This window comes from Leucoraja erinacea, chromosome 8, assembly GCF_028641065.1.
Source record: "Leucoraja erinacea ecotype New England chromosome 8, Leri_hhj_1, whole genome shotgun sequence".
Lineage (NCBI taxonomy): Eukaryota > Metazoa > Chordata > Chondrichthyes > Rajiformes > Rajidae > Leucoraja > Leucoraja erinaceus.
Genome location: NC_073384.1, coordinates 37,037,374 through 37,060,648, shown reverse-complemented (window position 1 = coordinate 37,060,648; position 23,275 = coordinate 37,037,374). Strand labels below are relative to the sequence as shown.

Genomic DNA, 23,275 nt, shown 5'->3' with positions numbered 1-23,275 from the left:
GCCCGAGGAGGGGAGTGATTGTTGTAAAGTACGATGAATCGAGTCCAACCATGATTGATTCCAGCCTGCACAAGTTTGGACTGTGAAGCGGCAGTTTCTGGAGCGAGGTGCCGAGGCTACTGTTCTGAACAAGCCGACCGGAGCAACTGGCTCCTATTCTAAACAAGCCAACTGGAGCGACTGTTTCTGGAGCGCACCGGCGTGGCAGAGGTGCTGGGGGCTCCTGTCCAAAGACTAGCCAACTGGGCAGCATCTGTTCCTCGCTGCCTGCCCCTTGTGCATTTCTGGTCAACTACAGACGTGAGTGCAGCCGAGTGAACACCCGGGAGCGAGCTGGTTGTCCCGATCGAACAAGCTGGGAAGGATGAACAGTTCTGCCGAGTGCCTTGGACCAAACAGCGCTGACCTGCAAACCAACGGGAAGCTTGTCAACTGCAGCGCCAACCCAGATGCCCATGGCGGGGCTGGCATTTCAGCATTGGGCATCTCCGTCTCGATCTTCCTGTGTCTCATCACCCTGGCCACCGTGGTGTCCAACGGATTTGTAATCGCCACCATCTACCAGACGAGGAAGCTGCACACTCCCGCCAACATCCTGATCGGTTCCCTGGCCGTCACCGACCTCATGGTGTCCCTCTTGGTCATGCCCATCAGTATTGTGTACACGGTGAGCGGGACCTGGAGTTTTGGCCAAATTGTCTGTGATATCTGGCTGTCCAGCGACATTACCTGTTGCACCGCCTCGATCCTCCACTTGTGCGTGATCGCGCTGGACAGGTACTGGGCCATCACGGATGCGGTGGAGTACTCGGCTAGGAGGACGCCCGCCAGAGCGGCGGGCATGATATTCACCGTCTGGGTCATCTCCGTCTGCATCTCCATCCCGCCTCTGTTCTGGAGGCAAGCCAAGGCAACGGAGCTGACAGACTGCATGGTCAACACCGATCAAATCTTCTACACGATCTACTCCACCTTCGGGGCCTTTTACATTCCCACCCTGCTGCTCATCGCCCTCTACGGGAGAATCTATGTGGAGGCCAGGTCCAGAATCCTCAAGCAGGCACCCAGGAACGCGGCCAAGAGAATGACCACGGCCCACCTGGTGACCGACTCCCCGGGCTCTTCCTCTCTCTCAGTAAACTCTCGAGCTAACGAAGCCTCCAGCGAGACTGGGGGCTCTCCCGTTTATTTGAACCACGTCAAAATCAAAGTTTCCGACGCACTGTTGGAAAGGAAGCGCATCTTGGCGGCCAGGGAGAGGAAGGCGACCAAAACTTTAGGGATAATCTTGGGGGCGTTTATCGTATGCTGGCTACCTTTCTTTATTATTACTCTGGTGATGCCCATCTGCAAGGAAGCTTGCTGGTTCCACCATGCCATCTTTGACATCTTCAATTGGCTGGGCTATCTAAATTCTCTCATCAATCCCATTATTTACACAATGTCTAACGACGACTTCAAGCAAGCATTCCAGAAACTCGTCCGGTTTAGATGACTGTCTAAACTAGTCTCACAACTGGACAAGTAAAGATCACTTGTGACAACTAGTCTCACAATTGGACAAGATCACTAAAGCAGCGTCTCTTTTAGCTCCCCGCTCATTTCTCCCTCTGTACACACACACACATAAATATAAAAATCACACACACACACACATTTACATACACACATCTATATATATATATACTGTATTTTTAAAGCCACCAAAAATCAGATGATAGTATGACAGCCCATGCAGCAGTTTAGCAAGCACACCACGTGTATGGGACATTGCATACACACTCGCAGCATTGTCAGGGAATGAATGTATATGTCAGGAAATCGAATATCCATACTTTGCTGTTGGCTTGAGTCTTACTTATTAGACCAGTCAAATATAGTTGTAGTTGAACACCAAAGGGTGATGTGCATGGGGGGAGGTCTTTTAGGTATTTTCTATATACCATTCGCAGTCGGATCCCACTGACCTAATCATCGTCCATTGACCCCTTGATGATGTGACACTGATTCGCTACAGCCAGAGGCCCGTGGAATTTCATTTTTTCAATCAGTCTGATATGAAACCCCATTTCCGGATCTGATCATCGGGAGATAGGGTTAGATCCTTCGCTCTTGTCACCGCAGTTTTAAACTGCATTACAAGTAGCTTTGGCCGTCTTTGAGATTTTGCTTAATCAAAACTTAGCTTGCTTTTAAGCCAACGTTTTGATATTTTGAAAACGTCGGTATATGATTGCTAAGGAACGAATTCTTAGTGAATGACTGAAAAACAAACGTATTGCTTTAATCCCAGCTGTTATTTGAGTGGTATATTTTGAAAGCATTTTGAATTTTAAAACGCAGATTAAGTAATGTGAGCTATGATGAATTATTTATAACCTCCATGCCTTGATGGGTATCTGCGGTTTGAATCTACAGGTTCTGTCTTTGTATTATGAACATTGTGTTTGAGCTGTCCAATGGATCCTGTTTATTTGTTATTGTAGGTTAGCACTGACAGTACCAGCAACAGTCTTTTAAGACAAATAAATGGTTTTGATACACGAAAGGTGTGTTTGACGTCAGTGTTTTCCGTTGATCGATTTATAACTAATATTACAAATAAAAATGGGTTGTCATGGCAAGGTTTCAAGACGTGACCATCTGTAGATGTAATAATAGTTGGGAGAAAGGTCCAAAAAGGTTCAGTGGAATGCCAGATGAGAGGAAGTATTTATGTGGATTTTCAGTTGCATCAACAACATATCTGTTTTGGAGTAAGCTTGCATTCCAGTGAGTAGTTATAGCTTTGCAAGCTTCTTGGGTTAAAGAACGGGGTTAGTCTGAAAAATAGAAACAGCGTGAAATCACTGTCGATGCAAAATCATTCTTGTATATATTATCGAACAGATAAAGGACTGCGATGTTGTGCATGTAAACAAGGACTGTGGAGCTGCTTAATAAACGCCGATAAAGCAAACCTTAATTTTATTCATTATTGATCAGCAGACATTAGTATCATTGCAGGGAAGAACTGCAGATGCTGGTTTAAATCGTAGGTAGACACAAAATGTTGGAGTAACTCAGCGGGTCAGGCAGCATCTTCAGTCTTCAGTCTGAAGAAGTGTCTCGACCGGAAACGTCACCCAATCTCTCCAGAGATGCTGCCTGATCCGCTCAATTACTTCAGCATTTTGTGTCTACATTAGTATCATTGCAGTTGCTTGTCAGTGAGTAAATTATTTTTTATTTCCCTTTAAACAGTATAGTTTGGTGGTGATAACTGGCAGGTACCTGACCATAATAGTCTACACTAGACATTTGGAAGCAGAAGGATCCTTGAGCAAAACACAGAGTGCTGGAGGAACTCGGGCAGCATCAGGGGAGGGGATGGACAGGTGATGTTTCAGGTCAGGGCCCTTCTTCAAAGATAGACACAATGTGCTGGAGTAACTCAACGGATCAGGCAGCATCTTTGGAGAAAAAGATGGGTGACATTTCGGGTCGGGACCCTTCTTATGACAGAGAGTAGAAGGTGGGGGGGGGGGGGGGGGGGGCATTGAAGAGCTGGAGACGGGAAAAGACCAGGACCAATCAGAGCCAGCCACAAATGATTTCAGGCAGGGTGGTGCCCTGGTAGGCCCATTGATGGCTTGTGATCTCAAGAGAGATACAATACAATCCAATCCAATCCAATGTGGAGAGCAGGAGGGAATGGTTAAACGACTAGGGCGAGGAAGGGGTCAATAGAGGGAGTGTAGCTGCAAGTTAATTAAAATTAGAGAATTCAACATTCACACCGCCGTGTTGTGAGCTACTCAAGTCTGATCAGATATGTCTCCTGTCCATTCCCTCCGCAGATGCTGCCTGGACCACCATGTTCCTCCAGCACTTTGTGTTTTACCAGGCATTTGCATTGTTCTTAAGTCAGCAAGGCCACAGACTCTCAGCATAATTTGATGGAAAGGGATCATGATGTGATAAGCCTGCAACTGTAAAATGTGTTTACTCACTCAAACAACTCCTGCACCTAGCCATTATGAACCATACTTCATTGGCAGCAATCATCAGCAAAGGGCACTGATTCTTAAATTCTTAAGGGGTTGGACAGGCTAGATGCAGGAAGATTGTTCCCGATGTCGGGGAAGTCCAGAACAAGGGGTCACAGTTTAAGGATAAGGGGGAAATCTTTTAGGACCGAGATGAGAAAAACATTTTTCACACAGAGAGTGGTGAATCTCTGGAATTCTCTGCCACAGAATGTAGTTGAGGCCAGTTCATTGGCTATATTTAAGAGGGAGTTAGATGTGGCCCTTGTGGCTAAAGGGATCGGGGGGTATGGAGAGAAGGCAGGTACAGGATAGTGAGTTGGATGATCAGCCATGATCATATTGAATGGGGGTGCAGGCTCGAAGGGCTGAATGGCCTACTCCTGCACATATTTTCTATGTTTCTACGTTTCTATGATGTTGCCATTTGCTGTCTTAAAGTGGGGTCCTTGACCTTGGCATTGTTCAGAGCAACTGGCAAACCCTCAGTGATTATTCCCTACTCAGTTGCAGGCACCTCGCTGTCGTCTCTTCCTGAGTTTCACGTAGGAGAACCTGAACATCCAGTGGACAGGGTCTCCCAACGTGGGCACCTCCCCCGCTCGTCCCCCTCCTCTTCTGCCAACTGTGCCAATAGGGTTGGAGCCCGAGGAATGTCTATAAAGGCACCAATTGGGAGCAACTGGTTTGCGCAGCAGTTGGTAATTATCTTTGCTTTTCATGTTGCAGGAGCAGAATTAGGCCATTCGGCCCATTGAGTCTATTCGATAGAGAGGAAGCAAAGACTAGGAATTAACGGGTCCTTTTCAGAATGGCAGGCAGTGACTAGTGGGGTGCCGCAAGGCTTGGTGCTGGTACACCAGTTGTTTACAATATATATTAATGAAATAGACAAGTGATTTAAATGTAACATCTCTCAGTTTGTGGATAACACAAAGCTGGGCGACAGTGAGCTGCGAGGAGGATGCTATCAGGCTGCAGGGTGACTTTGATAGGTTGCATCAGTGGGCAGTCGCATGGCACATGCAATATAATGTGGATAAAAGTGAGGTTATCCACTTTGGTGGCAAGAACAGGAAGGCAGATTATTATCTGAATGGTGAAGATGAGATGCAATGAGATATGGGTCTGCTTGTACATCAGTCACTGAGAGTAATTATGCATTAGAATGCGTTAGTAGCATGCAGGTACAGCAGGCAGTGAAGAAAGCTAATGGCATGTTGGCCTTCATTGCGAGGGGATTTGAGTTTAGGAACAAGGAGATACAGACCAGTTGTACAGGACCCTAGTGTGAAACTGCACCTGAAGTATTGTGGGATGCAATTTTTGGATCTCCTAATTTGAGGAAAGGACATTATTACAAATGTCCTTCAGGTAAATCATTGAGGGAATCTTATAGAATTTTTTTTCGAGGATGTAACTAGTAGCAGGTTAATTCCTGGGATGGCGGTACTGGACTTCCAGAAAGAATTCGACAAGGTCCCACTTGTATTCGTTGCAATTTAGAAGGGCATGAGAGGTTCAGTATGGAAATATATACAATTCTGGCAGAGGATTGGACAGGGTAGGATGCAGGAAAAATGGCAGGCAGTGACTGTGGGGTAGGGCAGTCCAGAACCAGGGGTCACAGTTTAAGAATAAGGGGTGGGCCATTTAGGACTGAGAAAGGGTTGCAGATTTGCAGATGACACAAAGCTGGGTGGCAGTGTGGAGGATGCAATGAGAATGCAGGGTAACTTGGACAGGTTGGGGGAGTGGGCAGATGCATGGCAGATGAGGTTTAATGCAGATAAATGTGAGGTTATCCACTTTGGTAGCAAAAACAGGAAAGCAGATTACTATCTAAATGGCGTCAAGTTGGGAAAAGGGGAAGTACAATGGGATCTGGGGGGTCCTTGTACATCAGTCTATGATAGTAAGCATGCAGGTACAGCAGGCAGTGAAGAAAGCGAATGGCATGTTGACCTTTATAACAAGAGGAATCGAATATAGGAGCAAAGAGGTCCTTCTGCAGTTGTACAGAGCCCTAGTGAGACCACACCTGGAGTATTGTGTGCAGTTTTAGTTCCCTAATTTGAGGAAGGACATTCATGCTATTGAGGGAGTGCAGCGTAGGTTTACAAGGTTAATCCCCAGGATGGCGGGACTGTCATATGCTGAGAGAATGGAGCAGCTGGGCTAGTACACTTTGGAGTTTAGAAGGATGAGAGGATATCTCATTGAAACATATGATTGTTAAGGGCTTGGACATGCTAGAGGCAGGAAACATGTTCCCGATGTTGGGGGAGTACAGAGCCAGGGATCACAGTTTAAGAATAAGGTGTAAGCCATTTAGAACGGAGACAAGGAAACATTTTTTCTCACAGAGAGTGGTGAGTCTGTGGAATTCTCTGCCTCAGATGGCGGTGGAGGCAGGTTCACTGGATGCTTTCAAGAGAGAGCTATGTAGGGCTCTTAAAAATAGCAGAGTCAGGGGATATGGAGAGAAGGCAGGAACGGGGTACTGATTGGGGATAATCAGCCACGATCATATTGAATGGTGGTGCTGGCTCGAAGGGCCAAATGGCCTATTCCTGCACCTATTGTCTATTGTCTATTGAGATGAGGAAAAACGTTTTTCACCCAGAGAGTTGTGAATCTGTGGATTTCTCTGCCATAGAAGGCAGTGGAGGCCAATTCACTGGATGTTTTCAAGAGAGAGTCAGATTTTGCTCTCAGGGTTAAGAGAATCAAGGGATATGGGGAAACAGACAGAACAGGGTACTGATTTTGGATATATCAGCTATGAGCATATTGAATGACGGTGCTGGCTCGAAGGACCGAATGGCTGACTCCTGCATCTACTTTCTATGTTTCTATGTAACCACCACCTTAAACATGTGGAAATTCAATCTATCTCCAAGGATGGTATCTTCTCCTCACCATCACGCAAAGTTACACACTGGTGGATAGGAAAGATTTGGAGGGATATTGGCCAAACATGAACAAAGATAGCTTAGATGGGCCATGGACGAGTTGGGCCGAAGGGCCTGTATCCATGCTGTGAGGCTCTATGATGTTCCTGACTCCTTCCCCAGGCACTTTGTGACAGTTGCATCAGCCTTTGCAGAATGTTCTGTTGACACTCTGATAATTGGCCTCTTGGGCCTGCAACATCTTCACACTTTGTTTCAGCTTGTTCTCCCAGATGTGGCGGCACTGTGGCACTGCAGTAGAGCTGCTGTCTAACAGCACCAGAGACCCAGTTCGATTCTGACTTTGGGTGCTGTCTGTATGGAGTTTATACGTTCTCCCTGTGACCATGTGGGTTTTCACCAGGTGCTCTGGTTTCCTCCCACATTCCAAAGACATACAGGTTTGTAGATTAATTGGCTTTGGTAAAAATTGTAAATTGTCTCTAGTGTGTAGGGTTGAGCTCGTGTACGGGTATCGCTGGTCGGCATTGACTCGGTGGCCTGAAGGGTAAGTATCCATGCTGTATTTTTAAACTAAACTAAGATGTGCATTGGACACAGTTCCTTGAAGATAGTGAAGATAGACACAAAGTACTGGAGTAACTCATTGGGTCAGGCAGCATCTCTGGAGTAAAGGGATGGGCATCTACAGTTCCTTTCTACACATTTGTCTGCTCCACTGCCAAATCTCCTCACGATATGCGTACTTTGAAGAGCTTCTCCTCTCTCGTCGATCCTTTTTCTCCAGAGATGCTGCCTGAGCCGCTGAGTTACAACAACTAGAGAGCAGTCCTGGGCTACTATCTACCTCATTGTATTCTCTCACACTATCGTTGGGCAGACTTTCCTGGACTAAACGTTATTCACATTATTCCCATTATTGTGCATCTGTACATCGTGGATGGCTCTATTGCAATCATGTATTGTCTTTCTGCTGACAGGTTAGCATGCAACAAAAGCTTTCCACTGTACCTCGCTACACCTGACAATAAACTAAACTAACACTAGCACTTTGTGTCTAGCTTTGGTATATACCAGTTCCTTTCTACACCCCTTCAAAATATTCCTAAACTCACGAATATTTAGGACTGAAATCTTTTTATGTGCCCTATTTCTTGGATAATTCCTCTCACAATGGTATTTTAATACCACAAAGGCCCTAATTAAGCACAGGTGCAGACAGCATATCCGAGGCATCAAGCCAGTTGTTATTCTTGGTGTGTACATCAGACAACTGGATTTTAATTATTTCTGGTGATAGAAGTAATCATTTTGGTTGTGATGAGGTGTTTGTTTTCACATTGCTTCTAGATAACCTTTTACTTTGAATAGCGTACCTTGATGTTATACTTGGTCAATTATTGCACTGATAGACCAGCACATTGTGTCTATCTCTGCCCATCACCAATCCCGATTCTACAGGTAATGGGGGATTTGCAATAATTCAAACAGTGAGAATCTACGACATGTAATGGGTTGTAGGTTATAGAACAGTACAGCACAGGAATGGCCCTTCGGCCCACAATATTTGTACTTGACATGATGCCTAGTTAAACTGATCTTGTCTTCTGTACGTAATCCATATCCCTCTATTCCATACACTTCCATGTGCCTATCTAAAAGTCTCTCAAACACTACTATTGTGTATGCCTCCATTACTACCCATGCCATCATCTTTAAATCAAAATGTAAGAATGGGTCAAAATCATTGTAGAAAAAATAGCAGTAAAAATGACAGAACTTTGACCAGTCTACTCTCTGCAATCTGCAAAAAATATATTTCCTCAGTTATGTTCATTAATAAGATTACAACATTAGAACATAATGTAGCATAATGTAATCAACATCCTTAACCTCATAATGTTGTAATTAGGGCTGACTCATGATTAAAAAGCTAATGGGAATGAATTGCGTGATTATAAAAAAATTAAGAATGACTTAATTGCAGTTTTAATTGTACTGTGAAACACTAACAGCTCAGAGTGCTTATTCTAGCAAGTCACCTGCATTGTACCACCAGAACTTATCCCCTCTTCTCATCCTAGTCACATGATAACATTCATTTCTGTGGTCACATAAGACCAATCATGCAGTTTACGTAATTGGCGATGCAGCTCGGAAACGGGCCCTTCAGCCCAACGTGTCCACAACAACCACCGATCACCCGTTCATATTAGTTCCATGTATCGCACTTTTGCATTTTACAGAGGGCCAATTAACCTACAAACCCTTTGGGATTGTGTTTATAGTTTGTTTGGTTATTGTTTGTTTGTCTTTTTGCACAAAGTCCGCGAGCATTGCCACTTTTCAATTCACTGCGCATCTCGTATGTGTATGTGACGAATAAACTTGACTTGGCTTGACTTGTCTTGATGCAGGAGGACCTGGAGGAAACCCACACAGTCACAGGGAGAATGTGCAAATTCCACTTGTTCCAACAGTACCCGAGGTCAGGATCGAACTCGGGTTGGTGACCCCCTGAAACAGCGGATCTACCAGTTGCACCACTGTGCCATACTCATGCTTGAAGCTTAGCTGTCCTAGTGAGTTTACAAGGTGGAGCAGTCAGAGACATAATTTGACTTTGATCAATGAAGCTTGAGAACTCCTAGTTATATGAGTTATATAATATGTCGGTGAGGGCACATTTACATAGAAACATAGAAAACAGTTGCAGGAGGAAGGCATTTGGCCCTTCGAGCCAGCACCGCCATTCATTGTGATCATGGCTGATCATCCACAATCAGTAACCCGTGCCTGCCTACTCCCCATATCTTTTGATTCCGCTAGCCCTTAGAGCTCTATGTAACTCTCTTTTAAATTCATCCAGTGAATTGGCCTCTACTGCCTTCTGTGGCATAGAATTCCACAAATTCACAATACTCTGGGTCTTCTTATCAAGTCCACACACAAGATTAGAATTTGTTCAACCAGAGCCGAACACAGTTATCGGCATTTGCATGCAATGGTGTCTGTCTTGCGCTTCTTGTGCTTCTTGTGCATGGAGGTGGAAAGATTGGTGAAAACAGGGCCGCGACGTGACTGCTCTTTCCTTGACCACACTTTCTGGGTGAAAAGGTTTTTTCTCATCTCAGTTTTAAATGGCATCCCCTCTATTCTTAGACTGCGGCCCCTGGTTCTGGACTCCCCCAACATTAGGAACATTTTTCCTGCATCAAGTTTGTCCAGTTCTTTTATAATTTTATCCTTCTATATTCCAGTGAATACAAGCCCAGTCTTTCCAATCGTTTCTCATATGACAGTCCCGCCATCCCGGGGATTAACCTCGTGAATTTACTGCCTCAATAGCAAGGATGTCCTTTCTCAAATTGTGTTCTTTAGTAACTTGTCAGTTTCTTTGTTGAACTAAATTAAGGCGCATGTTGCAATCAAAAGCGCTTGAACAATTGGTTGGGAAGAAAGCCAAACTGTAAGAAAGACAACTGTGCCTCCTTTTCAAGAGCAGCCAGCTCTTGCACACAACACTCCAGATATGGTCTCACCAGGGCCCTGTACAACTGCAGAAGGACCTTTTTAATCCTATACTCAAATCCTCTCGTTATGAAGGCCAAGATGCCATTAGCTTTCTTCACTGCCTGCTGCACCTGCATGTTTACTTTCAGTATTGGGAGTATTGTGTTCAGTTTTGGGCACCATGTTATAGGAAAGATGTTGTCAAGCTAGAAAGGGTGTAGAGAAGATTTACGAGTCTGATGAAGGGTTTCGGCCCGAAACGTTGCAAATTTCCTTCGCTCCATAGATGCTGCCTCACCCGCTGAGTTTCTCCACACTTTTGTCTATTTACGAGGATATTACCAGGACTCGAGGTCTGGAGGTATATAGGCATGGGAGAGGCTGATCAGGCTATGACGATTCCTTGGAGCGCAGGAGGATGAGGGGTGATCTTATAAAGGTCTATGAATGAATGAAAACTTTATTGTCACCTGTGACATGTCACAGTGAAATTCTTTGCTTGCATACCTTGCCAAGTTGTCCATGAAGAGCGCTTACAAAGTTACAAATTCCCCCTCCCCCCCCTGGCCAGTTCCCCCTTTGTTCTTCCCCCCTCCTTTGCGATGGTCCCCCCACACCGGGTCCCCATTGCTCTTCCTCCTCCCTCACAGCAGCCCCCCCACACCGGGTCCTTGTTGTCCATTGTTCTTCCCCTCTCTCACGGCAGCCCCCCCCCCACGCCAGGTCCTCCTTTGTTCCTTCCCTCGGCAGCGATGTCCTTACTTCATGTGTCCGGCTTGTCCGTCAGTCGGCACCTTCATCGGCCGTCGCACCGACCTCTCCACCAACGCTGCCGGGTCCTCTCCAGATGCCTACGTGGTGCTGACCCAGGCGCCAGCCACGGGCTCCCCTCCCATTCCCAATCTGACCTTTCTGTCCTGGGCCTCCTCCATTGCCAGAGTGAGGCCCAGCACAAATTGGAGGAACAGCACCTCATATTTCGCTTGGGTAGCTTACACCCCAGCGGTATGAACAATGACTTCTCTAAGTTTAGATAGCCCATTCTTTCTCCCTCCTTCCCCTCCCCCTTCCCAGTTCTCCCACAAGTCCTACTTTCTCCGCCTACTTCCTGTCTTTTTCCCGCTCCCACATCCCCCCCGACATCAGTCTGAAGAAAGGTATTGACCCAAAACGTCCCCAATTCCTCCTCTCAATAAATGCTGCCTCACCCGCTGAGTTTCTCCAGCATTTTGTGTCTACCTTTGACCTCATAGAAAACATAGAAAATAGGCGCAGGAGGAGGCCATTCGGCCTTTCGAGCCTGATTCCTTCATTCCTATTATTCATTCCTCATAATCAGACTATAACCCTCATTCCTTCATTCCTATTATATAGATAGTTTGGCAAAATGCAACATGGTGGCACAGAGGGAAAAAAAGACAAAGTGCTGGAGTAACTCAGTGGGCCAGGCAGCATTCCTGAATTTTCCAGAGATGTTGCCTGACCCGTTGAGTTACTCCAGCACTCGGTGTCTTTTTTTTTGTAAACCAGCATTTGCAGTTCCTTGCAATGGGATTGTGAAAACTTGTGCGTTTAAATCGTGCATCAGATCTTTTACATATACAGAAGAGCAAGTGGTTAAGCACGGGAAGAGACACAAGGGTCTGGAAATAGAATAATGTCTGGTGGTGGAGATTTCAAGCAAGTCAACAGGGTTTAATTGTTATATGTACGAGCAATGGAACAATGAAATCCTTACTTCCTGCAGCTTAACTGACCCATTAATGCAATGCATGCAAATAAACATACAGTATTATTATTAATAATTTAAATTTACAGATACAGTGCGGAAACAGGCCCTTCAGCCCAAGTCCGCACTGACCAGTGATCCCCGAAAACTAACACCATCCTACACACACTAGGGACAATATACAATTTTACCTAAGCCAATTAACCTACATACTTGTACATCTTTGGAGTGTGGGAAGAAACTGGAGATCCTGAGAAAACCCCCACAGGTCACGAGGAGAACGTACAAACTCCGTATAGACAGCACCCCGGTCAGGATCAAACCCGGGTCTCTGGTGCTGTGAGGCGGTATCTCTACCACTGCGCTGCCCACTAAATAGTATGTTAGATAGACCATTGAGCAGTACAAGGTAGGAACAGGCCCATTAGCCCACAATGTCTAAGCCGCATATAATGCCAAGCACAACTCTTATCTGCTTGTGTATAATCTGTATCTCCCCCCATTCCCCGCATATCCACCTGGCTATCCAATGATCTCTTGAATGCAATTTATAAGACAAAGGATGGAACAAAATAACCCAAAGTAAAAGAGGCAGTGTTAAGGTGTATGGCAACTTTGGAAATGGATACATTGTGAAGCCCCTATGAAGTGTGTCTGAAGTTATAAACAAAGCAAGCAAATAAATAATGGAGGACCTGAATATAACTTGTCATTCCTCTTTGGCTACGGGAGTGTAGTCAGCTAGTTGAAGGACTGCTAAGAATTTACTGTCAATTAAATAGGAAGAAAGGGATAAACCAAGTAATTACAGGCCAATCACTTTAACTTCAGTGCTGGGCAGATTCCAAGAATAAATCTTTACTTAGAAAGGCACCATTTTAATAGGGCAGATAGTAAAGTCTATAGATTGTGTACTTTTATAAATAATTAAAATAAAGAGGCAAAACAGCGGTGCAGCGATAGAGTTGCTGCCTTGCAGCGCCATCGACCCAGGGAGGATCCTGACAACAAATGCTGTTTGTACGGAGTTTGTACCTGTTCCCTGTGACAGCGTGGGTTTTCTCCGGGTGCTTTAGTTTCCTCCCACACTCCAAATATGTACAGATTTGTAGGTTAATTGGCTTTCACAAAAAATATATATATAATTGTTCCTAGTGTATAGTGTCATGTAGGATAGTACTAGTGTACAGGATGATCACTGGTCAGTGCGGACCTGGTGGGCTAAACGACCTGTTTGTGCTCTGTGTCTCTAAAGTCTAAAAGTCTAAAGTTAGCAAGACTGTATGATTGCTCCATCCCTTTGCTCAATCTTACTTCAGCAGAACCTCACGTCACTGGAGAGGGACCACTAACTCCTCCACAAAATCCTCAGGATCCACTTGGAATGATCCAACATCAGCCTTCTCACCCAGGCCAATATCCACGGTATTGAAGCTCTGAATGGATTCCAGCATCTCTGGCAGGCAGATCACATTATTCACGTGCCCAATACCAATACCAATACCGCTAAAGATAAACACAAATTGCTGGAGTAACTAAGTGGGTCAGGCAGCATCTCTGGAGAAAAGGAATAGGTGACGTTTCAGGTCAGAATCCTTCTTCAGACCCTAAGACGTTCTAACCCAAAGCGTCACCCATTCCTTTTCTCCATAGATGCTGCCTGACCCGCTGAGTTACTCCAGCATTTTGTATCTATCTTTGCTATAAACCAGCATCTGCATTTCATTCCCACACCAATACCGCTGAAACGAGCACTCTTGAGCTGCATCCCACCAAGAGAATACCAGGTAGACAGAGGAATCAAATTAAGGATGTCCTTAAATTCTTCTAGAGCAAGCTTGACATCCTCGGTGCCTCCTGGAGATCCCAGGCCCACGACAATGTAAAAGACTCACACCACCCTGGCCATGCTCGCATCTTGCTGAAACCATGGGAAGAAGGTACAGAAGCCTGAGAACCGTGACCACCAGTTTCAAGAACAGTTTCTTTCCAACAACCATCAGGGTCTCGAACCACCCTTATATTAGGATTGAGGAGCATTTAAGATTGTATCAAGTCAATTCATTGGGTGGACACAGAAGCCCAGCGCAAGTGGTAAGAAGAACTCACCCCCTGCCCAACTGCCTATCCACCTGACATGTCAAGCAACTCCTGCCCCACCTGTGACAAAGTCCTCACGTTGACCTCTGTAGCCATCTCAGAACCAACAGTAGAAAACTAGATGGAAGTCATCATCCAGTGGAAGTAGCAACAGGGGTCTAGAAGAGGCAAGCTTGAAAAGGAGATCACATGCTAGACTGGCCAATGAAGTGAAATCTCATGGGATCCCATGGATGATCCAATGAATTAGATCCAGAGATGACTCAGTGACTCAGAGACTGAAATAAGGGGTAGAAACAAGGAACTGGAGACGCTGGTTAATACACAAAAGGACACAAAATGCTGGGGTAACTCAGTGGGTCAGGCAGCATCTCTGCAGAACATATAAAAATGATGTTTCGGAACGAGACCCTTTTTCAGACTCCAGTAAGTCTGAATAAGCATCTTGACCCGAAACGTCACCTATCCATGTTTCAGACGTTTGCAGATGATACAAAGATTATCAGTGAAAAATAAAGTTTAGGTTGTAGGATAGAGAGAATGTCAAATGGAATTTATTAGAGACAAGTGTGAGGTAAGGTATCTGGAGTGGTGGGACAAGGCAATGGAATATGCAGCGTGGGAGGAAGGATGATACAGGCAGGGCAGCGCGTGGGTTTGTATTTGAATAACTGATCTGAGGGGATATGCAGGTGGGTTTAGGTTAGTTTAAGTTAAAAAACAAACTGCTAGAAGAACTCAGCGTATCAAGCAGCATCTGTGAAGGCAAAGGGGTAATTCTTTGTTGACCAGCACAGGTATGTTGGGCCGAAAGGCCTCTTTCTGTTGTCATAAACCTTCAGTTATTCTGTCGTGGTTCATATAAAATGCAACAACAAAAACTCCAGAAAAGAACCATAAAAGGTTTGATTTATCTTATGTACATACAATATATTTCCATTATTTTCAACTTCTAGGTAATATCTCACCTCAAAATAAATCAGTTAATTCTCTCTTGAATTTAATGATCAGCATGAATGAACCATTGCTAAAACAGTAGCAAAATGTTTTGTTGGTATCCTATTGCTTCAGATGTGATGGACGGTCATATGAGGGGAATTTCTAGTCCAATAAATCATTGGTGCACAGCTTTCAATGACAGGGAGATTGGTTCCAATTGCAGAAAGCTGTATTTTTTGCTGGGGCACATAAAAAATGTATTAGAGAGAAATTATGTAGATTTCGTTAAGAAAATATTTTACAATGTGTTTAGGGATTTCAGATGAATCAATATGGCTAGTAACTGTCTCAAAGCAAGATGATGGAAGGTATCTTGGCAGCACCACTTAGTTAGTGGCAAATAACTCATCAGTGAACTTAGCTTTGCCACGGCCACTCAGCTTTCGAACAGTACAGAACAGGAATGGTACAGCCCTGCGGCCCACACTGTTTATGCCGAACATGATGCCAAGTTAAACTATCCCTCTATTCCTTACACTTCCATGTGCCTACCTAAAAGCCTCCTAAATGCCACGATCATATCTGGCTGCATCACCCCCTCCCCCCCCTCCCCCGGCAATGCATTCTAGGCCCACATTTCTCTCTGTGTAAAAGATCTGTCGATCGATGGTTGGCAAGAACTCGGTGGGCCAAAGGGCCTGTTCCCCCGCTGCATCTCTAAACCCTAAACCTCTAGATCTACTCCAAAGTATCTTCAACAACCGGTGATGAGTTAGAAACATAGAAATTAGGTGCAGGAGGAGGCCATTCGGCCCTTTGAGCCAGCACCAACTTCACTGAAGTTGAAGATACTTACTGCCAGTTATATGCCAAATACTGGCTCCGTGGTTTTAACAAGAATTGGTGACCTCCACACTTAGATGTCTTGCCATCCAAGGACACCCTAAGTGGCAGAAACAGCAGAGGTCAGGCCGGAGGGAAAATGGGGAGAAGAGCCCTCTGCAAGAGATTACTTCCATCACGGGTGTTGAAGGAGCAGTTTGTGCACTTGAACCTCAACCAAGAAGATAGCGGTTAGAAGTTAGAGATCTGCACTTAAATAAAGAACCTTTCACTGGGATTTGTCACTAGATGTAGGACAAAGCAAGGAATTTATTCCCAGTAGTTGCAAAGTCATGGTGTGACAGGACACTTTATGGAACAGCTTATTTTCAGGTTGCAGCTGGAGGTTTGTAGTGTTCCATTTTACCAGAGTACTTGCATCAGGGAGGTTACTGCTGCTCTCTGCAGAAAGAGATGCAACTGCATTTCATTTTCTGTAATATCACTTTGTGGATATCACAAGTTAAGCTTAAAATAGGATAAGAATTCTTATTAATTTTAATGAATACTAGTGTCCATGTGCAGTGCCTACTTCTACCTTAGGTCAGGCCACATTTGAAGTATAATGTGCAGTTCAGGTCGCTCCATTCCAGGAAGGATGGGGAGGCTCTGGAGAGGATGCAGAAGAAGATTATCAGAATGCTGCCTGAATTAGAGGGTATTAGACAGGCACGCGGATATACAGAGTATGTAAGATCTGGATCATGTGCAGGCAAAGGAGATTAACCTGGCATATTCGGCATAGACATTGTGGACTGATGGGCCTTTTCCTGTGCTGTGCTGGTCTGTGTTCTGTTTAATAGACTCAACATTTAAAAGACATTTGAACAGGTACATAGACTGGAAAGGTTTAGAAGTGGGCAAAACCTGGGCACGTGTAGATGGGGCATCTTGGTCGGCATGGAGTTTTGACTTTTTAGACTAGACTAATTAGGCTAAAGGGTATGAAATTGACGGTATATGACTATGACTGAAGATTTCTCAATACGTTACAAAAGCTGCCTTTTTTTATAATGTATATGCATATTTTTTTAATATAAGCATATTTTATACAAAAAGTATTATTATAAAATTAAAGTATCTTAGATTTTTGGCTGAATATACAAAACCACTGGGATCACTTATAGTTTAGCTTATTGTCACGTATAGTGAAGTACCGTGAACATCTTTTGTTGCATGCTAACCTGTTAGTGGAAAGACTATACATGATTACGATCGAGCCATCTGCAGTGTACAGATATATTATGGGCCCAAAGCAGGCCTAGTGGAAATGGGACATGTTGGTCAATGTTGCTGCTGGAGGGTCTTCAACTCAGTGAAAGACGCTCTTTGGTCTGCCCGCGCGTTGCTCATCACCCAGCAGAGCGAGATGTCCGTCAGCGAATGTTGCCGACTGGCCCACTGCAGACTGCAGGAGTACGTGCTAAGAGACTCGCTGAAGCTTGGTGCAGCCAACGCCAAGGCTCGGTGGGATAGGGCCACAGTCTAGGGTCCTTCCGCTGATGGACATGGGGGGCACGGTATGGTGGAGACGCCCAGCAAACTAAATTAAGGGAAGGTATCCCACGCCAGGGGGGGCACATGAGTGGCACGGGTGGGGGACATTTTTGTGGAACTTGGAAGACTTGTGAACGGTGTTGAACGGTCTCTGTGGCCGACGGGGATGTCGGATGGAGTTTTCGCACTGTGTGCACATTGTATATATTTATTACTTGGACAGGGGCCACAGAGTGGCACGGGTGGGGGACTGTTTGGTGAAATTTGACAAATGTAAAAAATTGTACTGGAAAAATTTGTATAGTCTCCGAAAATGTCAGATGAATTTTGTTTGAATGGTTCAGGAATTGTATATATTTATCAATTGAATAAAGTCTATTTTGAAATTAAAAAAAAAAAAATGTTGGTCAATGTTGGGCAAGTTAGGCCGATGGGCCTGTTTCCATGCTGTTTGACTCCATGACTCTATGACATGATAGAGGGAATAATGTTCAGTGCAAGATCAAGTCCAGTAAAGTCCCTTTAAAGATAGTCCGACGGTCTCCAACGAGGTAGACTGTAGTTCAGGACCGCTCTCTAATTGTTAATAGGATGGTCGAGTTGCCTGATAACAACAGGGAAGAAACTGCTCGCATTTATTACTCACATCCGTAATAGTTTTCATAGCTGGATAGTGAGAATTTCTGAAAAGAGTAAGATCAATATATACAGTACGTAAATGGAGTGGAGAGCTACATCGTGCAGCATCAAGATGTACTGCTGGGATTATCTGCCCAGTGGGCACTGCTGGTGAAGAGGCAATGACTGCAGCATCCTTTGAAGTAGTGGATGCAGGAAATGCTCCCTCGGACACTGAGCCTTACTGCCGCAGTAAGGCATTCAGCTGCTCCAGCAGTTCTTTCAGATCACGATTGATTTGTGCCTCAGCTTTTGTTTATCTGTCTTTGCAGCGTATTGAAATTTCACTTGCCTTTATTACTGCCTGCTTCCCATGTTATTTTAGACTGTGTGCTCTTTCTACCAGCTTCGAAATCTGTATTCGCTGCTCAATCTTCCCCCACAGTGGGTGAAATAAATTGCAGCGTAGGTGATCAATTTATGGAACACACCCACTTCAGAGGTGCAACTTGGAGCTTCTGCCCACTGGTCATTTGAAGGTCAATAAGCAGGAGCATTGATTTTAGGGAGACACAAACTTGCTGGAGTAACTCAGCAGGTCAGGCAGCATCATTGGAGAAAAGGAATAGGTGACGTTTCGGGTCAAAATCCTTTTTCAGATTTAGAGTCAGGGGAGAGGGAAATTAGAGGTATGAAAAAGTACAGACAAATCACAGCCAGCACCGATGACTTAAGAAAGGTAGAACCCACAATGGTCCATTGTCGGCTGTGGAAGAGGTGATAATGAAGGGATACCAACAGTAAAACTATCAAGATGACTACGGTGGGAAAAGGGTTGGAAAAAGGGGGAATGCAAGGGCTGCTTGAAATTAGTGAAATCTACGTTAATATTGGTGGGTTGTAAGCTGCCCGAGCGAAATATGAGGTGCTGCTCCTCCAATTTGCATGTGGCCTCACTCTGACAGTGGAGGAGGCCCAGGAGAAAGATCAGTATTGGAATGGGAGGGTTTTAGGGAATGATAGAGGAATTGTTTTGTTCACCTGGAATGGTAGGAATCTGGATCTCACTGCTTGAAAGGTGGTGGAGATAGGGAGCTGCATCAGGTTTAGTAAGTACATGGCTGTTGATTTGAAGTTACGGGGTTATTGACTGGGAGCTAGGGGGAGAGTTCAGTCTCAATAATTCATACTTGGTCGCAGTAAGTTTATAAGACATAGGAGCAGACACTGCCTTGGCAAGGCCACTAGCATAATCAAGGACGAGTCTCACCCGTTCACTCCCTCTTGTCCCTTCTCCCATCAGGCAAGAGTTACAGAAGTTTGAAAATGCACATGTCTAGATTCAGAGAGTTTCTTTCCAGCTATTATCAGACAACTGAACCATCGTATGATCAGATAGAGAGAGATCTACCTCATCAGAGATCTTTGAACTATCTTTAATCGGACTCTACTGGATTTTAGCCATTTTAGCATAGAGCTATTACAACAGGGGAACAGGCCCTTCAGCCCAACTTGCCCATTCTGACCAAGATGCCCCATCTACACCAAATGTTATACCCTTTATCCTGTATCTGTACACTGTGGACAGCTTGATTTAAATCATGTAGTCTTTCCACTGCATGGTTAGTACCCAACAAAAAGCTTTTCACTTTACCTCGGTACACGTGACAACAAACTAAGCTAAGATTAGGCCAATGGACCCATCAAGTCTACCCCACCATTTGATCATAGCTATTCCATTTTTCCCTCTCAACCCCAATCCCCTGCCTTCTCTCTGTAACCTTTGATGCCCAACCGATGGCGTGATAACGGGAATAACATTTCTGCTACTATTGTGTGACAGAAAAAAATGAAAGTTCTCTCAGCTGTAAGAAAATATAATCAAGTCTGAAATTGCATTTTTTTAGAGAAAAAATATGAAGAGCTCAACCTAGATAAAATAGTACTTCAGTAGCAGATGAACTAATACAATTTCTAAGTTGAATATGCGGGACGCCGTGGGATGTTTGGAGCTTCCGAACAATGGTATCAAATTATTTAGTTATTTTGACAGAGGCGGAAAGGCTATGAAAGTGCAATAAAAATCCAAATTGCAGTTGCAATTGCAGTGGCTTACCAAGTGTATTGGTAATACTGTATCCCTGACTATGTAAAGAGATCAGCAAGCAATCAAATACTCGGTTAATTTGATCTTGGTATTGATAGAGGTCTTATGATCCCTAATTGAAAATATTCAGAGGACTCAGTGCCACCATACTTCACCATTGTCATTTATGTTGGGTAAACATTTACTGATTAGATCAGTGTAATGAAAATACGTTTATTTTTTGTCCCTGTAAGGTGAAATACATTTTTTATTAACACCCCTGCAGTGGGATAGAGCTCCAGCGACTGTGTTATGTCAGTGGGGGTTTGGAGGATGTCATAGAGCCATTACAGCAGGGAAACAGGCCCTTCAGCCCAACTGGCTCAGGCTGACCAAGATGTCCCATCTACACTAGTCCCACATGCCTGTATTTGATATATCCCTCTAAACCTTCCCTATCCATGTACCTGTTCATATGTCTTTTAAATGCTGTTATAGTACCTGCCTCAACTATCTCTTCTGGCAGCTCGTTCAATATATCCAGCACCCTCTGTGTGAAATAAGTTGCTTGTCAGTTCCTATTAAATCTTTCCCCCCCACACGCAGGAGGATGAGGCGTGATCTTATAAAGATGTACAAAATCATGAGAAGAAGAGATCAGGTAAGTGCCCTCTTGCACAACATAGGGGAATCAAGAACCAGAGGTTTAAGGTGAGGGGAGAAAGATTTAGTAAGAACCCGAGGGGTAACTTTTTTACATAAAGGGTGGTGAGTGTTTGGTACTAGCTGCCGGATGAGTTAGTTGAGACAGTTACTGTTGCAACATTTAAGAAACATTCAGACAGGACATGGATAGGGTAGGTTGAGAGGGATATGGGCCAAATGCAGGCAGGTGGGATCAGTGCAGATGGGACATATTGGCCAGTGTGGGCAAGTTGGGCCGAAGGGTCTGTTTCAAAGCTGTATGACTCTATAACACCTTAAACCTATGTATCCTGGTTCGTGATTGCCCTACCCTGGATAAAAGACTGTGTATTCACCCTATCCATTCGCCCAGCACCCAGATTGAACCTGGGTCTCTGGCGCTGTAAAGCAGCAACTCTACCGCTGCCACCTCACTAATCAAGAACCTATCATGAAGTGCTGGAGTAACTCAGTGAGTCAGGCAACATCTGTGGAGAACATGGTTAGGTGACATTTCCGGTCAGGACCCTTCATCAGACTGATTTTAGGGTGAGTGGGGGGAAGAAAGCTGGGAGGCAGGATAAGGTGTAGCAGCTACTAGGTGGTCACAGGCGGCGAGGAGGGGAGGATGTGATAGCTGGATGGTTGGAACAAAGATCAGAGATTAAAGCAGAAGGTGTGAGAGAGGGATTGAAGAGTTCAAATTTTGAAGACAGAGGAAGAAATGTAAGAGGAGGGAGTGTGGAGAAATAGGTCTGAGTCCAGGTGAGACACAGGGAGAAGGGGGCTGAAGAGGAGGGGGATTTTCAATCTCCGCTGGCAATGTGGCATAATCCTTGCATTCCTCTCCTACTCTTTCAGGAGTCAAGTGTGTTTAATTGTCAGATGTACCAAATTGGAACAATGAAATTCTTACTTGCTTGTTTGTAAACATAAAGACTGATGCAAAATTGCTGGAGTAACTCAGCATGTCAGGCAGCATGGGTAGACACAAATTGCTGGAGTAACTCAGCATGTCAGGCACTCAGCATGGGTAGACACACATTGCTGGAGTAACTCAGGCAGCATCTCTGGAGAGGAATGGGTGACGTTTTGGGTCGAGATCCTTGTCAGGCAGCATCTCTGGAGAATATGGATAGGCAACAATTTGGGTCGGGACCCTCTTCAGATTTAGGTTTACAAATTACGTACATTTCTCAAATTAGGTTTGTAAACACAGTACACAACAGATAATATGATAAACAAATAAAAATAAGTTCAATAAATTGAAAATCCTATTTTGTGCAAAACCAAAACAAATCCCGTGCAATCCAGGCAGTTTGTAGTTCAGCGTTTAGTTGGAGCTCTGCTGCAACTATGATTGCATTGGTGCTACTTCAAGTAGTTCCATTGCGGGGTCTCGAGTGTTGACCATTGCTTTGCTGCTACAGACCAGACCACTTCTTCTCAGATTCCCCAGGTGTTGTGTTCTTAACACTGATGCAAAATTTGGTTTAGTTTATTATTGTGGCGTGTACCAAGGTACAGTGAAAAGCTTTGGGTTGCATTCTATCCAGACAGCGAAAAGACTACATGATTACAGTGTACAGGTAGAGGATAAAGGGGATAATGTTTAGTGCAAGATAGAGTCCAGTAAAGTCCAATTAAAGATAGTCCAAGGGTCTCCAATGAAGTGGATGGGAGGTCAGGACCATTCTCTAGTTGGTGAGAGGACCTTCAGTTGCCTGATGACAGCTGGGAAGGAACTGTCCCTGAATCTTGAGGTGTGTGTTTTCACACTTCTGTACCTCTTGCCTGATGGAAGAGGGGAGACAAGGGAGTGACTGGGGTTAACAGGCATACGATGAAAGTGTTAATATCTGATTCCTATGCAACTCTGCTCTTTCTGTTCAACATTGCCTGGGCAGAGACTTATTTAGCCTTATTGAACTCCTCTTAAATTTATCCTGAAATCTATTTCGAATCTTTGACCTGAAACATTAATTTTGCTTCGCTTCGAACAGATTCTGCTAGCCTATTGACTGTTCCCATCTCTGGAAATTGTTATAGTCTTACAGAACTGGGTCACCAGGCTCTGAATCAGCAAAGAATCAGTTGCAAATTTGTGTTGTGCACAGCAAGGAAACCTAGAGCGAGTGTTCACCAAATGCATGGTATTAACTGCAAGGGCAAAACAGGAAATGCACGGCAGGTCAGGCGGTATCTGTGGAAAGAGAAGCAGTTAGGTTTCAGGTTGATGGTCTTTCATCAGTTTAGTTTAGTGTAGAGGTACAGCACAAATACA

General features: G+C 44.6%; 1 protein-coding gene across 1 annotated transcript; it reads left to right on the top strand.

Annotated features, from left to right (window-relative positions):
• The first annotated feature begins 346 nt into the window (after positions 1–346).
• On the top strand, positions 347–3,032 carry LOC129699562 (5-hydroxytryptamine receptor 1D-like). Its single transcript, XM_055639477.1, has one exon. The coding sequence runs from the start codon at positions 365–367 to the stop codon at positions 1,493–1,495; it is 1,131 nt and encodes a 376-aa protein (XP_055495452.1). The 5' UTR covers positions 347–364; the 3' UTR covers positions 1,496–3,032.
• The last annotated feature ends 20,243 nt before the right edge of the window (positions 3,033–23,275 follow it).

What these genes read in the sequence shown, in the direction of transcription:
- LOC129699562 (XM_055639477.1), top strand. Translation starts at nt 365, where the DNA reads ATGAACAGTTCTGCCGAGTGCCTTGGACCAAACAGCGCTGACCTGCAA.